Below are 16,825 nucleotides of genomic sequence, written 5' to 3'. Positions count from 1 at the left end.
CCACTAAATGTGGCATTGTCATTACAATATTAAACAGATGGCAACGTATCGGATCAGTCTGGCTTCGTTCTAAATAGGAATAATATCTAAATGTTGACTTACCATTAAAAATATATTTTGGTAAGGGCCTTCAAGAAGTAATATAAACAAAAGCCCGGTTTCAGTTCATCATGTTACTTAAAATCGTCTGTAACTTTAAATAGATGTTACCAAATAGAGTATTACCTCGGCAGCGGCGGCGGCGGCACCGCTCTGAGCAGGCTGGAGACGGGCGCGACCAGCGGACCGCCCATCGTCGCCAGCGGGAATATACCCACCATCTGCTTCTTGCGACTAAAAACAAATATAATTATTAATTATTCAATTTAGGGCCTGTTTCACCACTTTCTGATAAAGTGCCTAATAGGAAATTCACATTTTTTTTGACAGGTTCTCCATACTTGATCTGTCAATTTAATTGGTTGATAGCCTTATCAGGAAGTGGTGAAACAGGCCCTTACTATTTATAAGCTTATTTTAAGATCTTCCATTATCATAACTACATTTATGAAAACTAATTGAGTGTTTCATTTGTTTTAATAAAGTCGCCATAAAAAGGACTTCAAGAAACAGGCTTTAGAAATAATGCAGCAAACATAGCTCTTACCGTTTTTCGTTTGGCTTATCGGTAGTTTCGGATTGGAGCGGAGGGTCATCGTTGGTATTCTGGGTCTCTTCTTTGCTGTCCTCTTTATCGCTCTTCTCTGCTTCTTTAATCTCTTTCTCTGGCTCCCTCTCGGTCACTGCTGGTTTCTCTTCGGACGGTTTAGCCTCTTGTTTGACTTCCGGCTTAACCTCTTCCTTGACTTCCGCTTTCACCTCTGCTTTCACCTCTGGTTTGACCTCCGGCTTGGCCTCTGGTTTAACCTCTTCTTTGACTTCAGGTTTGACTTCTGATTCGGGAGCAACTTCTTTAGTCTGTAATAAATACTAAAATATTCAGTCTAGAACGACGAGTGACGTCATGATATTAAATAACCGCCGGTTTCAAAGATTTTTAGACAGCGGTTTATCTTTTTAATGTAGTTGTTGATTGGTTACCATCAAAATGTCAAAACCTTAAGTGGCCCATTCACTATCCTACATTGCAGTCCGCCGTGCCGGCGGCTATCTATCAACGCACAGGCCAAACCGTGGGAGAGCCATGCTTCAGCACGAATGGGCCGGCTCGACCGGAGAAATACCACGTTCTCACAGAAAACCGGCGTGAAACAGCGCTTGCGCTGTGTTTCGCCGAGTGAGTGAGTTTACCGGAGGCCCAATCCCTTACCCTATTCCCTTCCCTACCCTTCCCTATTCCCTTCCCTTCCCATCCCTACCCTCCCCTATTACCCTATTCCCTCTTAAAAGGCCGGCAACGCACCTGCAGCTCTTCTAATGCTGCGAGTGTCCATGGGCGACGGAAGTTGCTTTCCATCAGGTGACCCGTTTGCTCGTTTGCCCTCTTATTTCATTTAAAAAAAAAAAAAAAAAAAAAAAACCACTGGACGGATCGGGCTGAAATTTGGCATGCAGGTAGATGTTATAACGAAGGCATCCGCTAAGAAAGGATTTTGATAAATTCCAACCCCAAGGGGTTCAAATAGGGGGTGAAAGTTTGTATATAATAATACTTCTTAACGCGAGCGAAGCCACGGGCAAAAGCTCGTTGTACCGTATAATCGTACATTTATTGCATTTCCAACAAAGAAAGTTTATTTCATAAAATATAATCATTTCACATATTGTGATCGTAAATAATTAAATTTAATTTTACTACCGCGTCGAACATTTTCAAGTGCTCATTCGATACGCTACGGAGATAAGGTTTTTTTCTCATATGTATTTGTAGTACTAGTCTTGCACCCGTGTCCGCCACAGAGCGGGCCCGGAACGCCACACCACTACAGTACTGTCGCACCGCGATCGCAGTAACACGCGCTGACACACTGACAACGCGTGTGGACATTTGGTGCATAAAATCTATTATTTTAATTTGTGTATGACGATAAATAGCACACTTAATTCCCGAACACACTTTACTTAACATGTACGGAATATCCTGTTAACTCATTAACTACAGTTACTCTTTCATTAATTAAAAAAACAGGCAATAATCTGGACACTTGATTTCCATAATCACTGCTTATTCAGTAATAATAGACGTTAGACACCGTAAAAATGTTGCTGTTTTATTGAAGTAACGACTTGTGCATGAAGATGTCTCCGTTAGCTGCCGTTAATGCTACTAGCTACTTAGGATGGGTTGCACCAACTTACTTTAACTATAACTGTAACTTTATAACTTTAACTACAATGCAAAATGTCAAACTTTGGTTAAAGTTAAAAATGGACGCCATTAAGACGCCATATTTAACCATAACCATTAGAGCTCGACAAGGCTTTAAATGCACGTGGCGAAAAAAGGGAACTAACGCTGTCATCATACAAAAACGCCATTTTTGACAGTTCTCCTTTACCAGCAGCGCCCCCGCCCACGTTCTTATAAAGCCTTGTCGGACCAACAAGGTCTTCTGTCAAATTATGTGGTCAAAGTTGCCTTAACTATAACCATAACTTTGACCATAACTTTAACTTTAACCACGCCTCTGGTGCAACTCAACCTAAATGACTACTTTACTTTTAGCATGGAAAAAATACACATCTATGCTTTTAGTTAATGAAGATTAAACTCCACACATTTTCCGTCAAATTAATTATAAAATTTAAGTAAAGCTTAAAGTAATCATTGAATGTTACTGAATGCGGCAATAAGTCGGCGCGCATTTATTCAATTTAGACTAACCCTATCTATTCAACTGTTTTTAGTTCTGTAGTAACATACCTCGTTCCGTTTCGTCGTCTCGTCTATACTGGGCGCCTCTATCCTGTCGGGCGCGTGCTCGTCGTGTTTGTCGTCGTACTTGTCGTGCCCGTCGTCCGAGTGGCCGCCTACTATGTCCAATATCGGCCACTTCGTCGGCTCGAACGCTGTTCGGACCTGCGCATGAAAATAATTATTATTTAATTATTTATTAACTCAAATTAATCTGTTTTTTTCCACATGCATAGTGCAAACTTCAAAGCTGCAATTATAATAGCAGACTTTTGTCTGTTAGCTGTCTTACTACACGATCACTACGTAAGATTTATGACTGACGAACGTCTAAAGTATGATTTCTGAGTTCTTCTGTCTAAATATCTTCGAAACTAGACATTTCACTGACAATGAAAAAGCATGGGTCAACAAATGATCTACGACTGACCTTGAAACCTTAAGGGAGTGTCCCTGAAGCCACAAGGGCCCAACCTTGAAGTCACAATGCACTGACTTAGAAAGCCACGATGCACTGACCTTAAAGCCAACTGGGACTAGCCTTGAAAACCACAATAAACCAACTTCTAAGCCATAAGATGGCTAGCCACTGACCTTGAAGCCGTTAATGAGCTGCAGGCGGTCGGAGTCGCGGATGGCGTCGAGCACGAGCTGCACGTCGGAGGTGAGCGCGCGCACGCGGTGGAAGGACGCTATCAGCGTCACCGGGATCGTCCCGTCGGCGGACATCTTGCGGCGCAGGAAGAAGTCGCGCGCCAGGTTGTCCGGGCTGAAGTAGTACTCGCTGCGGAAGGAACATTATCACATTTTATAAAAAAATTAAAACTTTACCTATCAATATGCGTATATTCTTTATTTCACTGCAACATGTGACGCTTCAGTTGGTATTAACATTCCCATTTTTAACTTGAATCTATTGTTTAACGGTATATTGATTCTATCGGGAATTTACACTTGACGCATTCAATATGCGCTGTATTCACGCCGCGCCGTTATATTGTTTTATGCGTGACAGCAAGAGTGCTAGCGGGCCCCAAGACGATCAATTTTATGGTGCAATATCATATATTGTGCAATATTATTGACCGTCTAGGGTTGAAGCGCCCGCCTTCAATCTTATTGTCAAATAAATTGTTCAATAATATTGTTCGTCTAGGGGCCCACTTATACCATATACTTATATTCGACTACCCTACAGGCCTATCTCTACCTACAAACAACCAAATCCATACTCACATCTGCTTCTTAATCAGGTCCTTCAGCGTGGCCTGGTCCAGGCCCATGCCGTACTGCGTGTTGTTGGTGTTGCCGTAGTAAAAGGCCTGGGCGACGGGCGCGAGGGGCGGGGCCAGGCCGAGCGCGCCGTAGTGCAGCACCAGACCCTGGGGCAGAGCCGGCTGAACGCGGAGCTAGGGGGAGGGGACACCACACCCGGTTAACCCAATATCACCCTAAAGCATCATGAGTACAGTCTGTCGAAAAATAGTAGACGCTGTACTAAATTTTCTGTAGCAGAACTAAATCGTAATCAGTATCGAATGGTTGTTTTTTTCGCCTCGTATTTTCACTGATAACGTTTGTACACTTCAAATATTATCATTCTGGCACATTTTAAATTTAGTTTAATGAAGTTTTTCAATATTTTATGTGATTTAAAATTTGTGTTCAGCGTCTACTCTTTTTTGACAAGCTAATATGAGCGTTATGAAAAAAATCCGCGAGCCCTGAGGAATTATTTGAATCTTTGGCAGGTCATTGTTATTTTGTCACTGTTAAACAGGAGAATGTCCCCGATTCTTGATTCTTCAGAGTTCACGCCTGGACTATAGGTAACCCGACTTTGTTATGATGACATCAAATGATTTGCTCTGATTTTTATCATCAGTTTATACTTTATAATAATATTATAGAGTATAAACTGATGATTAGTATAAAGTATAAACTCATATTATGACAAAACAGCAATTCTGTTCCCTTTTTGAAATTGAGTTCAAATTATAATATTCATTCTCATGTTAATGACTTATGACTATGATCAATATATTAATTTAACTAGTCAAATGTGTGATGCATCATTTAAATTATGAATCAATTACAATCAACAGATACACACAATAAAATATTCATATTTAGTATATAACAATAAATAATGATGACTGATAAATGATGATGCTAGTTAATTATAGATGCAACTTTATAAAGCAGGAAGAAGTAGAAAAAAATATTGACTGATATGCACAAAACTTGAAAAATATTATTATTCGCATGCAAACCCAATGGCTGATATGAAATTGGTTCGGCCCCAATTTTTAATTTTAGTTCCCTTGACTTTTAAAATATGTTAAAAACCCAAAAAATTATGTTCCCTTGACTTTTAAAACATGTAAAAACCGAATGCTTAAACCAATAGGAGGGGAAGAGGAATCACGTTTTGGCATAAGGTATTCTTCAAACATTGATATAAAATATAACACGATTATATTTGGACTCTAATTATTGCGCTTCTATGAGTAAAAACTGATACAATATTCAATCATATTGTGTAATATGTCTTATGACAAAAATGATTCACTTTAATCATGACTAGCGATAATAGTCTTCTTCTTTTATTTACGGCAAACCATCGCTTTTTTTCTTAAGAAATATATAAGTACAGTCATACTTTATTATCCAGTTATATTTTAATCGATAAAGTTTGTTACAAAAATACTTTATGCCAAGGACACACAATACGCAGCCAACATATTGCAATGCCCCAAAAAAACAAAGCTCATAAACAAAATAAGGAAAAAGATATTAATTTAATTATAATAATAAAATAGTGTGTTGAATCAAGTTTAACAAAACAAAGTAAATAGCGTGCAAAATATTGTCCTGCATCATAATTCAAAATCATTATAATATTACAGTCTGTCCAGATCTAACTTATTTAAGTAACGGAAAGTTTAAATATAACCAAAAAATTTGTAAAATATAATATATTTTACATATTGCGAGATAAATTGTGCAACAATTAAATTATCAACATTTTGGTCAAATATTCCTTTAGGTTTCCTGACATATTAAAGCTGCTGGCCCCATTTTTAAAGCAATTGTTGAGCCTTGCCCTATGTTTATTACGGCTGCTTTTAAGTACGAGTTGACACGTAGATCCTAGGCCTTTACCAATTAGATCTGAACGGATACTAGTATTAATTACCTGTGGCATATCATGGTGTTGGTAGTCCGGATGGTGGAAGAGGGCGTGCGGGTGTGCATGCACGGGTCGGGGGGCGGAGCGTCGTGCGCCGCGCGCTCGAGCCGCGCCCCGGCCCCGCCCAGCGCCGCGACCGCGACTGTCCTCGCCGTTCAGAGATACCGTGTCTAGAATGTTAAGACACTGATTAGTAACGATGTCGGTAAATAACACAAGGATCTGTCAGGGATGGTACTTTTTGGTTACGTGTTATCCCGCTTACTGATATTTACAAAGCAGATGTTGGTTAAATGTATTACTAATATTTACATTAGCAGAGTAATGCTTGGTTTCTGACAGGATTTTGCTAGGAGTTTACTTATTCTTAAGTGTTGTTTATCGGTAATGTTTTGGCTTTAGTCAATTAAGACCCAATTTCACCAACCTCTGTTTGTTAAATCCTAACAAGGCATTACTTAACGGACCTTGGAAAATTAAACAGACTGTTAAAATACTTATGTCCCACAGTAAAAAATTAACAGCGGATTAGTAAATGCAACGTTAAGTGATCAATAAGTGAATAACATTCAATTCGTTCGTTCTTGTTATAAGGCGACGAAATTGCAATGTACAAGTTTAATACGACATGTTGGCTGCAATGTGTCATTTTCACCTTATTCGTATAATATGTCATCTGATAGATAATGCGACCAAATTAAAATATCACTGATCGCATACATTTGTTACACTACAATAGTTCTTTTTAATTTACCAGGTTAATAATTATGATCTGTCAAAGCTGAAAACATGAATCATGATACAAACTTTTATTTACTTATTTCGGCTTGGTAATTTTGATACAAGTCAGTGTATTTGCAATGTCAAGGAAAATCCGAGGGCTGAATTTTTGACAAAATGCAAATAAATAATTATGCATAGCATGAAAAATAATGAATAATATGTAAGGATGTGGCGAAACATGGCGGCAACACTCAAAAGTCAAAACAGATTCTTTTATTGATATTGGATATTGTCTTTAAAAAGTTGTTGTTTTGACTATTATAACAGCCTGTTATATATTTAACGGGCCTCCCCAGCAGGAATTAAAATTTAACACCGTGTTAGGCGATTTGACATGACATTAGTGTATGGTGGAACGCTCGATAGCTCTAACAGGCCGTTAAGTGATTTAACAAGCCGTTATTTATTTAACATTGCTTGATGAAACTGGGTCTTAAAGCGCTAGTGATTAGATAAACTCCTGCTAAAAACAAACCAGCTATAAGAGACTGGCTTCTTTATCTACTTGTGCCAGTATTATATTTTATCTCTTGTTCTTCATATCTATGTTATTTAGCACAAAGATCAACTTTAAGACTGGTTCTAGTGTGCCCAAATACTACCTACCGTGGTCAAGCCGGGCTCCATGCTGCTGGCCGTGCTTGCTGGGCCTGGCAGCCTTCACGTCGATGTCCAGGGGCACCCACTTGTGCTTGCCCGACTTGGTGCCGCCTTTGCCTGCACCTGAAATGTCATTTGAGAACCATTGTAGTATGTCGTGAAGATGAATGAATGTTTGTGTCTCGCAAAATATTAAACGGGTTTTAAAACAACAAGTAAATAGTTTAGTATGGCAGTTTGGTCCCTTAGATCGCATAGGCTATTTACTAAATTCAAGGAAGCAGAATTAAAGACAATACCTAGTGTATTCCTCTTATAATATAAATACAAAAATACTGTGTAAGTTTCTCTGTACTCTTCACGCTAAAACTACAGAATCGATTTAATCGAAATCTGATACGTGTTTTGAATCTAAGGAAAGGACATAGGTCTAATTATTTTTATCACGGAAAATGTATAATTTCCGTCTTCAAATCCAGTATATTATATATTTAGAAGCCATAACTACATTACCGGCACTTATAACAGCGAGTATCCGGAGTGGAACGTCAATAACCCATACGTCAGGAAGCCGTGGCCGTAATACTTGTACATGTACTATCAGAGAAGTTGATTCCTAGGCAGATGGGAGATCTACCATAGAGATATAAACATACATCGGGGTACCTACGTAGTTTGGTCGCGTTATGTCAAACCCAGCCGACAGATCACAAATAACATTGAATTGACATGATCCGACCAAATGACGTTGGTCTGTCAACTATCTAGGAATCAATTTCCTCGATGGTACATTCTACATTAATTGATTTTTTTTTAATTGCCAAATGTTAGCTACAAAATATGTTAGTGTAAACACCGTTATCCTTGAAACCATCAAATGAGCCCGTCAAAATGAACAACTTTTTATATGAAAACAATGCAAAGAACTCAAGAAATCCGTGTTCATACCTATACAAATTTCCGATCCGGGGATCCGTATGGGAATGAAGATGGCATTTTTTTTAGTTCCCAGCATTGTTCTCATAGAAAAAGTTGTTCATTTTGACGGGCTCATTTGATGGTTTCAAGGATAACTGTGTTTACACTAACACACTGTATATGGCAAAATAAAGAATATCAAAATCTAAGGACCCTTCTTGGAAGGATATGACATGATCCATTATCCATATACGAGTGATGTACAAACAAAGTACAAACTCCACTCAGTCCACACTAACCAACTTGTAAACACCACCAACGCGGGATATAAGGCTGCCTTCACATAAGTCGCGAGTAGTGCGGCAGCCGCGCGATTGCTATACTAAAACGAGCCGCGCTGCTGCCGCGCGGCAGTCGCGCTCGCGACTTAATGTAAAGGCAGTCTAACCCATGACCAGCGAGTCAAGAGCCATGCTTTGAGCCACTGGACGACGGAGGCATCGGGAATATAGAGCTTACCAGGACCAAACTTGAAAATACCACTAACGCGAGATATAACCCATGACCAGCGAGCCAAGAGCCATGCTTTGAGCCACTGGACCACGAAGTCTTCGGTAATATAAGGCTTACCTGCAGGCTTGCCCTTGTCGTTGTGCAGGGGACGATCGTGCTGATTGTGAGCTGCCTCCACCCGCTCAACGCGCTGCTCCTCCAGAGGTTTGCGCTCGTGCTCCTGGAAACAGAAGTTGATGATTAGTGGTTGGTTGGTTGATAGTTTGGTTGGTAGGTAGATGGTTTAAGGTGGTATATTGGCAACTCACCGAGTCGGACATATAAAGAATTATATGAAGGTTGGATTTATGACTTACAGCATGAAATCCATATCCATACTAATGCGAAAGTCTGTCTGTCTGTCTGTTACCTCTTCACGTACAAACCACTGAACCGATTTTGCTAAAATTTGGTATGGAGATACTTTGAGTCCCGGGAAAGGGACTGTGAGAATATGCGTGGTGGCCACAAAGGAAGATCTTCCGACCGAGCGATGTGTTATGCTCGGTCAGGCCGGAGCCCACGTGATACATTCCAGCTGTCGTATACTGCGTGAAATTTTAATGGTTGTTTCCCGCAGTAAAATGATTATATCTTAGTAGTACAATAGATTTATGAAGTTTTTTTATGCAAATCATAAAAAAAATCGGCCGGGTCATAGCCGCTCGCGCCTATCGGCATAAAGTTGCCATAGAACGTCATACAAAATATTTTTTAATTTCCAAAAAAATAACTTGCATGATTCGATAGTATACTATAGGTAAATCGTTCTGCTGCGGGAAAACAACCACTAAAATTTCACGTTATATACCGACGCACTTAGAAAACTCCGATAGCGCGATGCAGGAATGTTAGGCGAATTGTGGGTACTGCCACAGGACATAATATTATGATAAAACACGAATAAAAAGACATTCTGAAAATGATTCCTAGCTAGATCGATTTATCGCCCCCGAAACCCCCTATATACTAAATTTCATGAAAAACTCCATACATGTAACTTAAACAATTTTTTTTAACATTCCAACTTATTCCATACTATGGAATGAGTTTTCTAAGTCGGTACGACTTTTCTAAGTTTGTAAGAGCTATTTTTAAGTTTGTAAGTTCCATTGTAATAATTTTTCTTCTCTACAACATCTGTAGCCCTAGTACGGCCAGAATAAATTCCAGTAGAAATGCGAAAGTATAGACAAACTGTGGAGATACACTTAAGGTGGCGTTCCGATCTGTTTTCGTTACGAAAAATTCAATTAAAATGCCACTTTATATGACAGACTCTAGTCCTCAAAATTCAAATAATATCCTACTCTATGACATATACTATAGTCTGTCATAAAGTGGCATTTTAATGTGAATTTTTGTCGGTCGCGATTGGCCGCTGTAAAGATCAAAGTCAAAGTCAAAAAAATTTATTCAGAATAAGTTTTTTCAAACGTTTTCCGAACGTTGTTGCTACTGGGGCCTACCACCGGTTCGGGAACTAACCCGGCGAGAAGAACCGGCGTAAGAAACTCGCAATGATCGGAACGGACGGCACCTTTAGTTTATGTCCACAGTTTGTCTATACCTTCGCATTTCTACTGGTAGCCGTGCTAGGGCTACTGGAACATGAAAGTGACGGTTCTATTCATTATCATGAAGCTTAAAATGTTATACAAGTAAGTCACATTAATAGCCTATATTTAAAACACTTTAACCTACAGTCGACCTGTTCTACCACACTCAACAACTAGTTTTACCATATTAATTCAAGTTTGACATGTAACATTTTTATAATTGCATAAAATATTCTGTGGCTAGCAACATACAATGTTTCTTGATATAATATCTGATTAAAAAGTGATTTATTAAGTATAGCAGAACTTATTGATATTTGTTTCATATTTTGTACTTATTGTGCAGTGTCCGATATTTTACTAAGTGTTCAGAAACACAATACGTTTTACTTTCAATATGTGCACAAACTTTTAGTTTCCATATCATATATATATATTTTATGTAATCATTGGTCAGTGCTGATCAATTTAATTTGATGTATTGATACTAATTTTACAGACTAACTATGACAGACTTTTTAGCTATGGTTTTTTAGCCACCACCACTTTTGGTAAAGTTAGGTGTAGATAAAATGTAACGCTTTGTCTTCACTTCTTACACGGTACCCTGTACTACATTTCTCAAATACACTTCACATTAACACTTAACCGTGCTTAACCTACACTTCCCATTTCCACCCTTCGCATCTATGTATATTTTTATATTCTGCACCTACCCTTTACAGTTTACTTCCACACTTTCTCTACACTTCCCATCCTAAACTTCTTTTTTATACATTATATCTACGCTTCCCACCCTAAACTTCGGCCTACACTTCTTCACTTCCATCCTATCCTCCACACTACACTTTCCACCTACACTTCACACTTCACCCCTACATTTCCCACCCCACACTTCGCCCCTACACTTCTCCCACACTCCCACACTTGTAATACTCACAGCGTTGCCATTATGGTGTGCGACGTCGTCGTGGGGCGGCGGCGTGGAGTGACAGCGAGCGCCGGCCACCGCCGCGCCCAGCGTCGGCCAGTCGCCGATATCCGTGAAATCGGACGCCTGGAAGTAAAGAAAAAAAAAGATTAAACATCATCATCGGCCAATACCGACCACACTGCCATTGTAAGAGTAGAGATTTTTCTTTTCCTTGGAAGGTTGGTCCTAAGAGGCAAGAGCCCAGACGTCAATATCGACCACACTGCCGTTATTGAGCTTTTTTTCCTCCGAAGGCTGGTCCTATAGGCCCAGACGTCAGTGCGGCCTATAAGCCTTGAGAATCTTTGTAACTCCATGGCATTAAAAAAGAGTTCAGACTTGAGATTTACGTAAAGTTTTAAGACCTCACATGCATCTCAAGGAGGACCTAGGACAGAAGTACTTACTTCTAAATTAAAGTTTACAGTCATATTGGAAATTGTACTTATATCAGATATACAATTTATCTCCTGACTTAAAAATAAAAAAGAATTCTGAGGGCCTGTTTCACCACTTCCTGATAAGTGCCGGATAGGCTATCCACCACTTAACTTGACAGATAGAGTATGGAGAATCTGTCAAATAATTTGTGGATAGCCTATCCGGCACTTTATCAGGAAGTGGTGAAACAGGCCCTGAAACAACTGACTTCGCCAGCACAATAAAAAAAATCAATAATAATTATTCATTTCTAAGAATTTATAGGGTATATCACTACAGGAGACAACCTTATCTTCTAGTTACTAGTAGATGCTAAGTCTACCTCTTTGGCCATTACCTGGTCGACTTTGGCCCAGCTCTTCTTCGTCTTCGCCTTCCGCCTGGTGGCCACGCCGGCCGTCATGCTGCCACTCGGCACTAGTATGACATCTCACTACTCACAGTAGTCACTAGTCACTACTCACGAGTCACGACTATTCACAAGTCACTCACTATTCACTACTTCCGACTATATTCCGTCTTCCCACTAATATTATTTAGCGAGAAGACAACTCTAGCGAGAAGACAAAAGTGAATATTTTGTAGTAGACTAAACGCCAAGCAACAAGGCGATCAAAAAATTTCATGAATGGTATGAAATTTTATGACACGTCTTGTGGTTTGGACTTTTCGACCATTAAAGAGAGATCATCGTGAAAACAACAACATCATTGCGATACTTATATTAGGCAACGGAACGTATTAGTTTTATGTAGACATCACACGGCATTTGCATCGTGCTGTAAACGTTTCTTTAAAACTTTTAAAAATATCTAAAATGCTCGTATATTTATTTTAAATAATTGCGCAAAATTAAAGCACACGTCAAATTTCGAGTTCGACTTTCGTTCGAAAACTCATAGTAAGAGGACTTCCTAGGGATGTCTCAGTTTCTCTCAAAATTATGCAATTCTGACTCGCCCTAACAAAATCTCCTCCCTGCCTCTTTTCACTCATACTTTATTCAAAGCATCGATGCAATTTTAGCCTGCCAGCAAAACCGAGATCTAGACAGAGTGTAGAATAATAATTTCAATAAAAAGTTGTTTACAATGAAAACGAGCGTGGACATTTTATGAAAACCGGTATGTTTCACTACTTCCTTCATCGTTATATCGATTTATATGCCAACTAAATTATTTTAGTAGAAAGGGACCGCGATATTTTAATGTGTTTCCCGCTTCTGACATTTGTTTCTTATTCTTATGGCGATAATTTTAACGGATGTCTATAATCCAATCTACGAGTAATAAAAAGTACCTGGATGACCGAGCTTTGCTCGGTATAGCAAACACTCATTGACTTCGTGTTACTTAATAACGCCATCTGCTGGTCGTTAAAACAATTAGTTGCCAACAAAATAGTATTATTATTCGCCAATAGATGTCAGGAAGAGTCATATTTTTCAGTTTATCGATTATCGATAAAACACGAATAAAAAGACATTATCTGAAAATGATTCCTAGCTAGATCGATTTATCGCCCCCGAAACCCCCTATTTTACACACTCATTCTTTATATAGTCACATTTTGTAGAATCGGAACAAATTTAATGACACAGTTACTCTTCCTTAGGTTTTAGTATTCGTAGAATCCAATACTAAAATATCTTTCATTTCAAAACTCCAAACTTTTCTCCATTAGACTTAGCATGGCCACTGCAGACCACAGTATAAATGCGAAACAAAGAAAACTATCAAAATTCGGGGACAAACTATCTAATTTCCTTTGTCAATCTGTCACTTCTATTAGCAGTAGAAAGAAAGCCTTTGTTTACCGTATTCTAATTTTTTAGAAAGATATTATGGTCATAACATGTCGACCAGCTTATTAGGAAAAAAGTCTTATTTTGGCTTTAAAAGTTTAAACTCTAAAGACTTATATGAGTTAAAAGTTTAAACTCGTCATTGACAGACATTATAATAATAATAATAATATCTATGGACGCTTCACACCACGTCAGTCTGGCCCCGTGCTAAGTACCTGAAGGACTTGTGTTACGGGTACCAGACAACGGAAATATATTTAATACTTTTATACTATACATATATTTAAGATTTTTATTATATAAATACACATATTTATTACACATCCATGACCCAGGAACTTTGAAAACTTTTTGTTCCGTCGGCGGGATTCGAACCCGCGACCCCCGGCTTGAGCTACCGACAGCCCACCCACTGAGCCACAGAGGTCGACATTGAACAGTATGAACCTGTCAAATGTACATTCCATATCATTCTCGCATCATTCAACTATTGTACAATGTATCCTCTGTCTCGTGTCGTCCATCGTCTACAGAGTATTTTGATATCGTTGGTCTACAGTAGTCCGACATACAACATACTATTATATTCACGTTAAACTACGGAGGTCGCTATGTCGGCTAGTTACGCAACACCACAACTTTCCACTGTTGTGTTCCACTTCAGCGGCTGTGTCTGGCCAGGGGGTTCCCTAGCTCTATCAGTATAGAGGTAATAGATGTCGTTTGATAAAATAATCACGGGCATCAAAAGGGGATATCCAAGAGACATCCATATTAATATTATACATATAAATGCCAAAGTATGTCTTCTGTCTGTCTGTCAAGAGACAAATCGGTTTCGCGGTTTTGGCTTGAAGAAGTTCTTACCTCTTTTGTTGAAATTGGGTATAAGGACACTTTAGAGTAAGGACATAGGGCACTTTTTATCCCGGAAAATGTACGATTCCCGTGCGATATACGCATTTCAGTGCAATGGAGTCGCGGGCATCATCTACTTATTACTAAAGCAGGTATAGTCTGTCAAGAAAGTGAAGAAATTAAAAAGTGGCAACATCGTAGTGTCATCCCTTTTTTCTTTAAGATTGATTTGAAAGGGATGACGCTACGATGTTGCCACTTTTTAATTTCTTCACTTTCTTGACAGACTATAGTTTCAAAGTAGCTTTGACTCAAGAGTCCAAGAGTATTCCCAAGGGAATTCCCTGAGTTCTTGGCAGGAACGTTTTCTCATTTTAAAATATCGAAAATCGGAATTCAATCTCAAACTTAGTACTTACTGTAAGTATATCTAAATGTACTCGTGCACACAATTCTATACGATCTGTATAATATTGCGAAGCTGGTATCTCTAAGACCGAGGTACCTATAACCTAACCCATTTAAGCCAAAGCCTAGCTCTTTCATTTCAAAAGAAAAAAAAGGTCACCGAACCCAACATAATACGTGCAAAATTTGGATGCACATTCTTATTTGCAAATGTACAGTTATTCGCCAGGTAAGCACCGCTATCTTGAGTCTTATCCAGTTACTGCCTACGTAAATGTACAAAAATACGGGTCATAAAAAACTAATAAAAAAATAACATTGTCAATTAGCAGTGTCGCGGCCGCGTTTATCAATCGTTCTAAACTTGTAAACTAATCAATTAAGTACTAGTTTTTTTTAGGCTAAAATTAGATCATTTTGGTTTATGGCAGCATAATACAATTATAAACTCAATAATTTTAACAAGTACACATTAAAAGGGCGTCAAAAAGTAACAAATGATCAATAATAAACTAACAAAAAAATTCGAAACTTAAAATGTGACACAATGACATTCAATGATAGTTTAGAACTTGCGCTAGTGACGAACAATTTTTACAGTCACGTGTATCATTATGTCACGTTGTCAAAAAAACATAACCTCAAAACGCCTCGTGGCGGACACGTTGGTCGCGCTGTACACCCGCACGGCGCACCGCTGGCGCGCGCCTCTCGCTCGCACGCCGCGCGCCGCTACCAAGGACACTCGATAGACGATACGTCATTGACAACTTTTATCGTTCACGAAAACAAGTTTATCTCGCGCTGCATTTCAAATTCAGACTTGGAGATTGTAAGATTAGGTAATTTTTTACTCGTGGCTTATATTACGTAAATTCATTTACTGCGGATAACCATCTTCGACGCAGTTAAATGGACGATTCAAAAACACGAAATGTATTTTAGAATGTAAACAAATGACAATCGTTAAATTTAGCTGTACCAAGGTTAAATATCTCAATATAGTATTACCTGACACATTGTTATGTGAATTTATTCATAATCTATGCTTTTTTATTGCATATTTTGCTCAGTTAGCTTGCAAATGATTTTCTGTCACGTAGACATTTTAACTAGCAACTTCTAAGTCTAATAACAATAACGCACAACAATATTCTACTTCATTCTCATACTTTATTATGGCAAGAACATAACATAATCTGACATGGAAACTTTAAAAATATTATGTTATACAATCCGTCCTGGTTTATTTTACCTCGGAGTTTATTAAATTCATCCTTATGCGGCCGGCATAAAGGGGTCTTGACAGAGGTAAAACTCTATTGAATGTATTTGCACAACATTTTTGCATACGAGCGTGACATATTACAACAATAAGTATAACCTTACATTAATTATAACAATATGCAACTTTGCTAAGTGTTTATTTTACAAAATATTCTTAGCAAGGGTCGATAGTGATGATAATAAATTATCTCGACGCTTATCGCAATCTGAGGCTTAAAGAATAAACGTGTTCATTAGAGAAATTAAAAATATTTTTGTATTGCCAAAGATTTTCGAACATTGTAGTTTTAAATACTGGATTCTCAAATGATTTTATGTAAACTTTAAATACGTCATCAATTAAAACTTAAAAAACTAAAATGTGATAGTATCCTTCCAACTTTAAATATCTATATATTAATACGCGACCGAAAAGCTTTGGATCCCTTTTGCCGAAAAATGCGGAAACGTAGGTGATTTAAATTTTGCAAAGGTATTGTTTATATGGTGAAGGAGTGAATCGATCTAATATTATTTTGAAACTATGCTTTTATCATACATTTTTTTACACACACTAGGAGATTTTGATTGACAAACCTATACACACGAATTG

At 38.4% G+C, this 16,825-nt stretch overlaps 1 protein-coding gene across 6 annotated transcripts in view; it reads right to left on the bottom strand.

Annotated features, from left to right (window-relative positions):
* The window catches only part of LOC121736615 (la-related protein 1), an 81,213-nt gene that overhangs the window by 12,945 nt on the left and 51,443 nt on the right, over positions 1–16,825 (bottom strand). For 4 of the 6 annotated variants that reach the window (XM_042127929.1, XM_042127930.1, XM_042127931.1 and 1 more), the window contains exons 4-12: positions 11,400–11,516; positions 8,979–9,081; positions 7,437–7,553; positions 6,054–6,217; positions 4,091–4,263; positions 3,449–3,638; positions 2,864–3,019; positions 647–957; positions 226–333 (exon numbers count right to left, since the gene is read on the bottom strand). In XM_042127929.1, coding sequence (XP_041983863.1) covers positions 226–333; positions 647–957; positions 2,864–3,019; positions 3,449–3,638; positions 4,091–4,263; positions 6,054–6,217; positions 7,437–7,553; positions 8,979–9,081; positions 11,400–11,516 — 1,439 coding nt within the window. Of the gene's footprint in view, positions 1–225; positions 334–646; positions 958–2,863; positions 3,020–3,448; positions 3,639–4,090; positions 4,264–6,053; positions 6,218–7,436; positions 7,554–8,978; positions 9,082–11,399; positions 11,517–12,210; positions 12,427–16,825 lie in introns of all 6 variants that reach the window. The other 2 variants (XM_042127935.1, XM_042127933.1) reach the window with 2 other exon arrangements.

The sequence above is a fragment of the Aricia agestis genome, chromosome 19 (genome assembly GCF_905147365.1).
Source record: "Aricia agestis chromosome 19, ilAriAges1.1, whole genome shotgun sequence".
In the NCBI taxonomy this organism is placed as follows: domain Eukaryota; kingdom Metazoa; phylum Arthropoda; class Insecta; order Lepidoptera; family Lycaenidae; genus Aricia; species Aricia agestis.
Note: the sequence above shows the minus strand (reverse complement) of the source record. Positions and strands in the feature narration are given on the sequence as shown.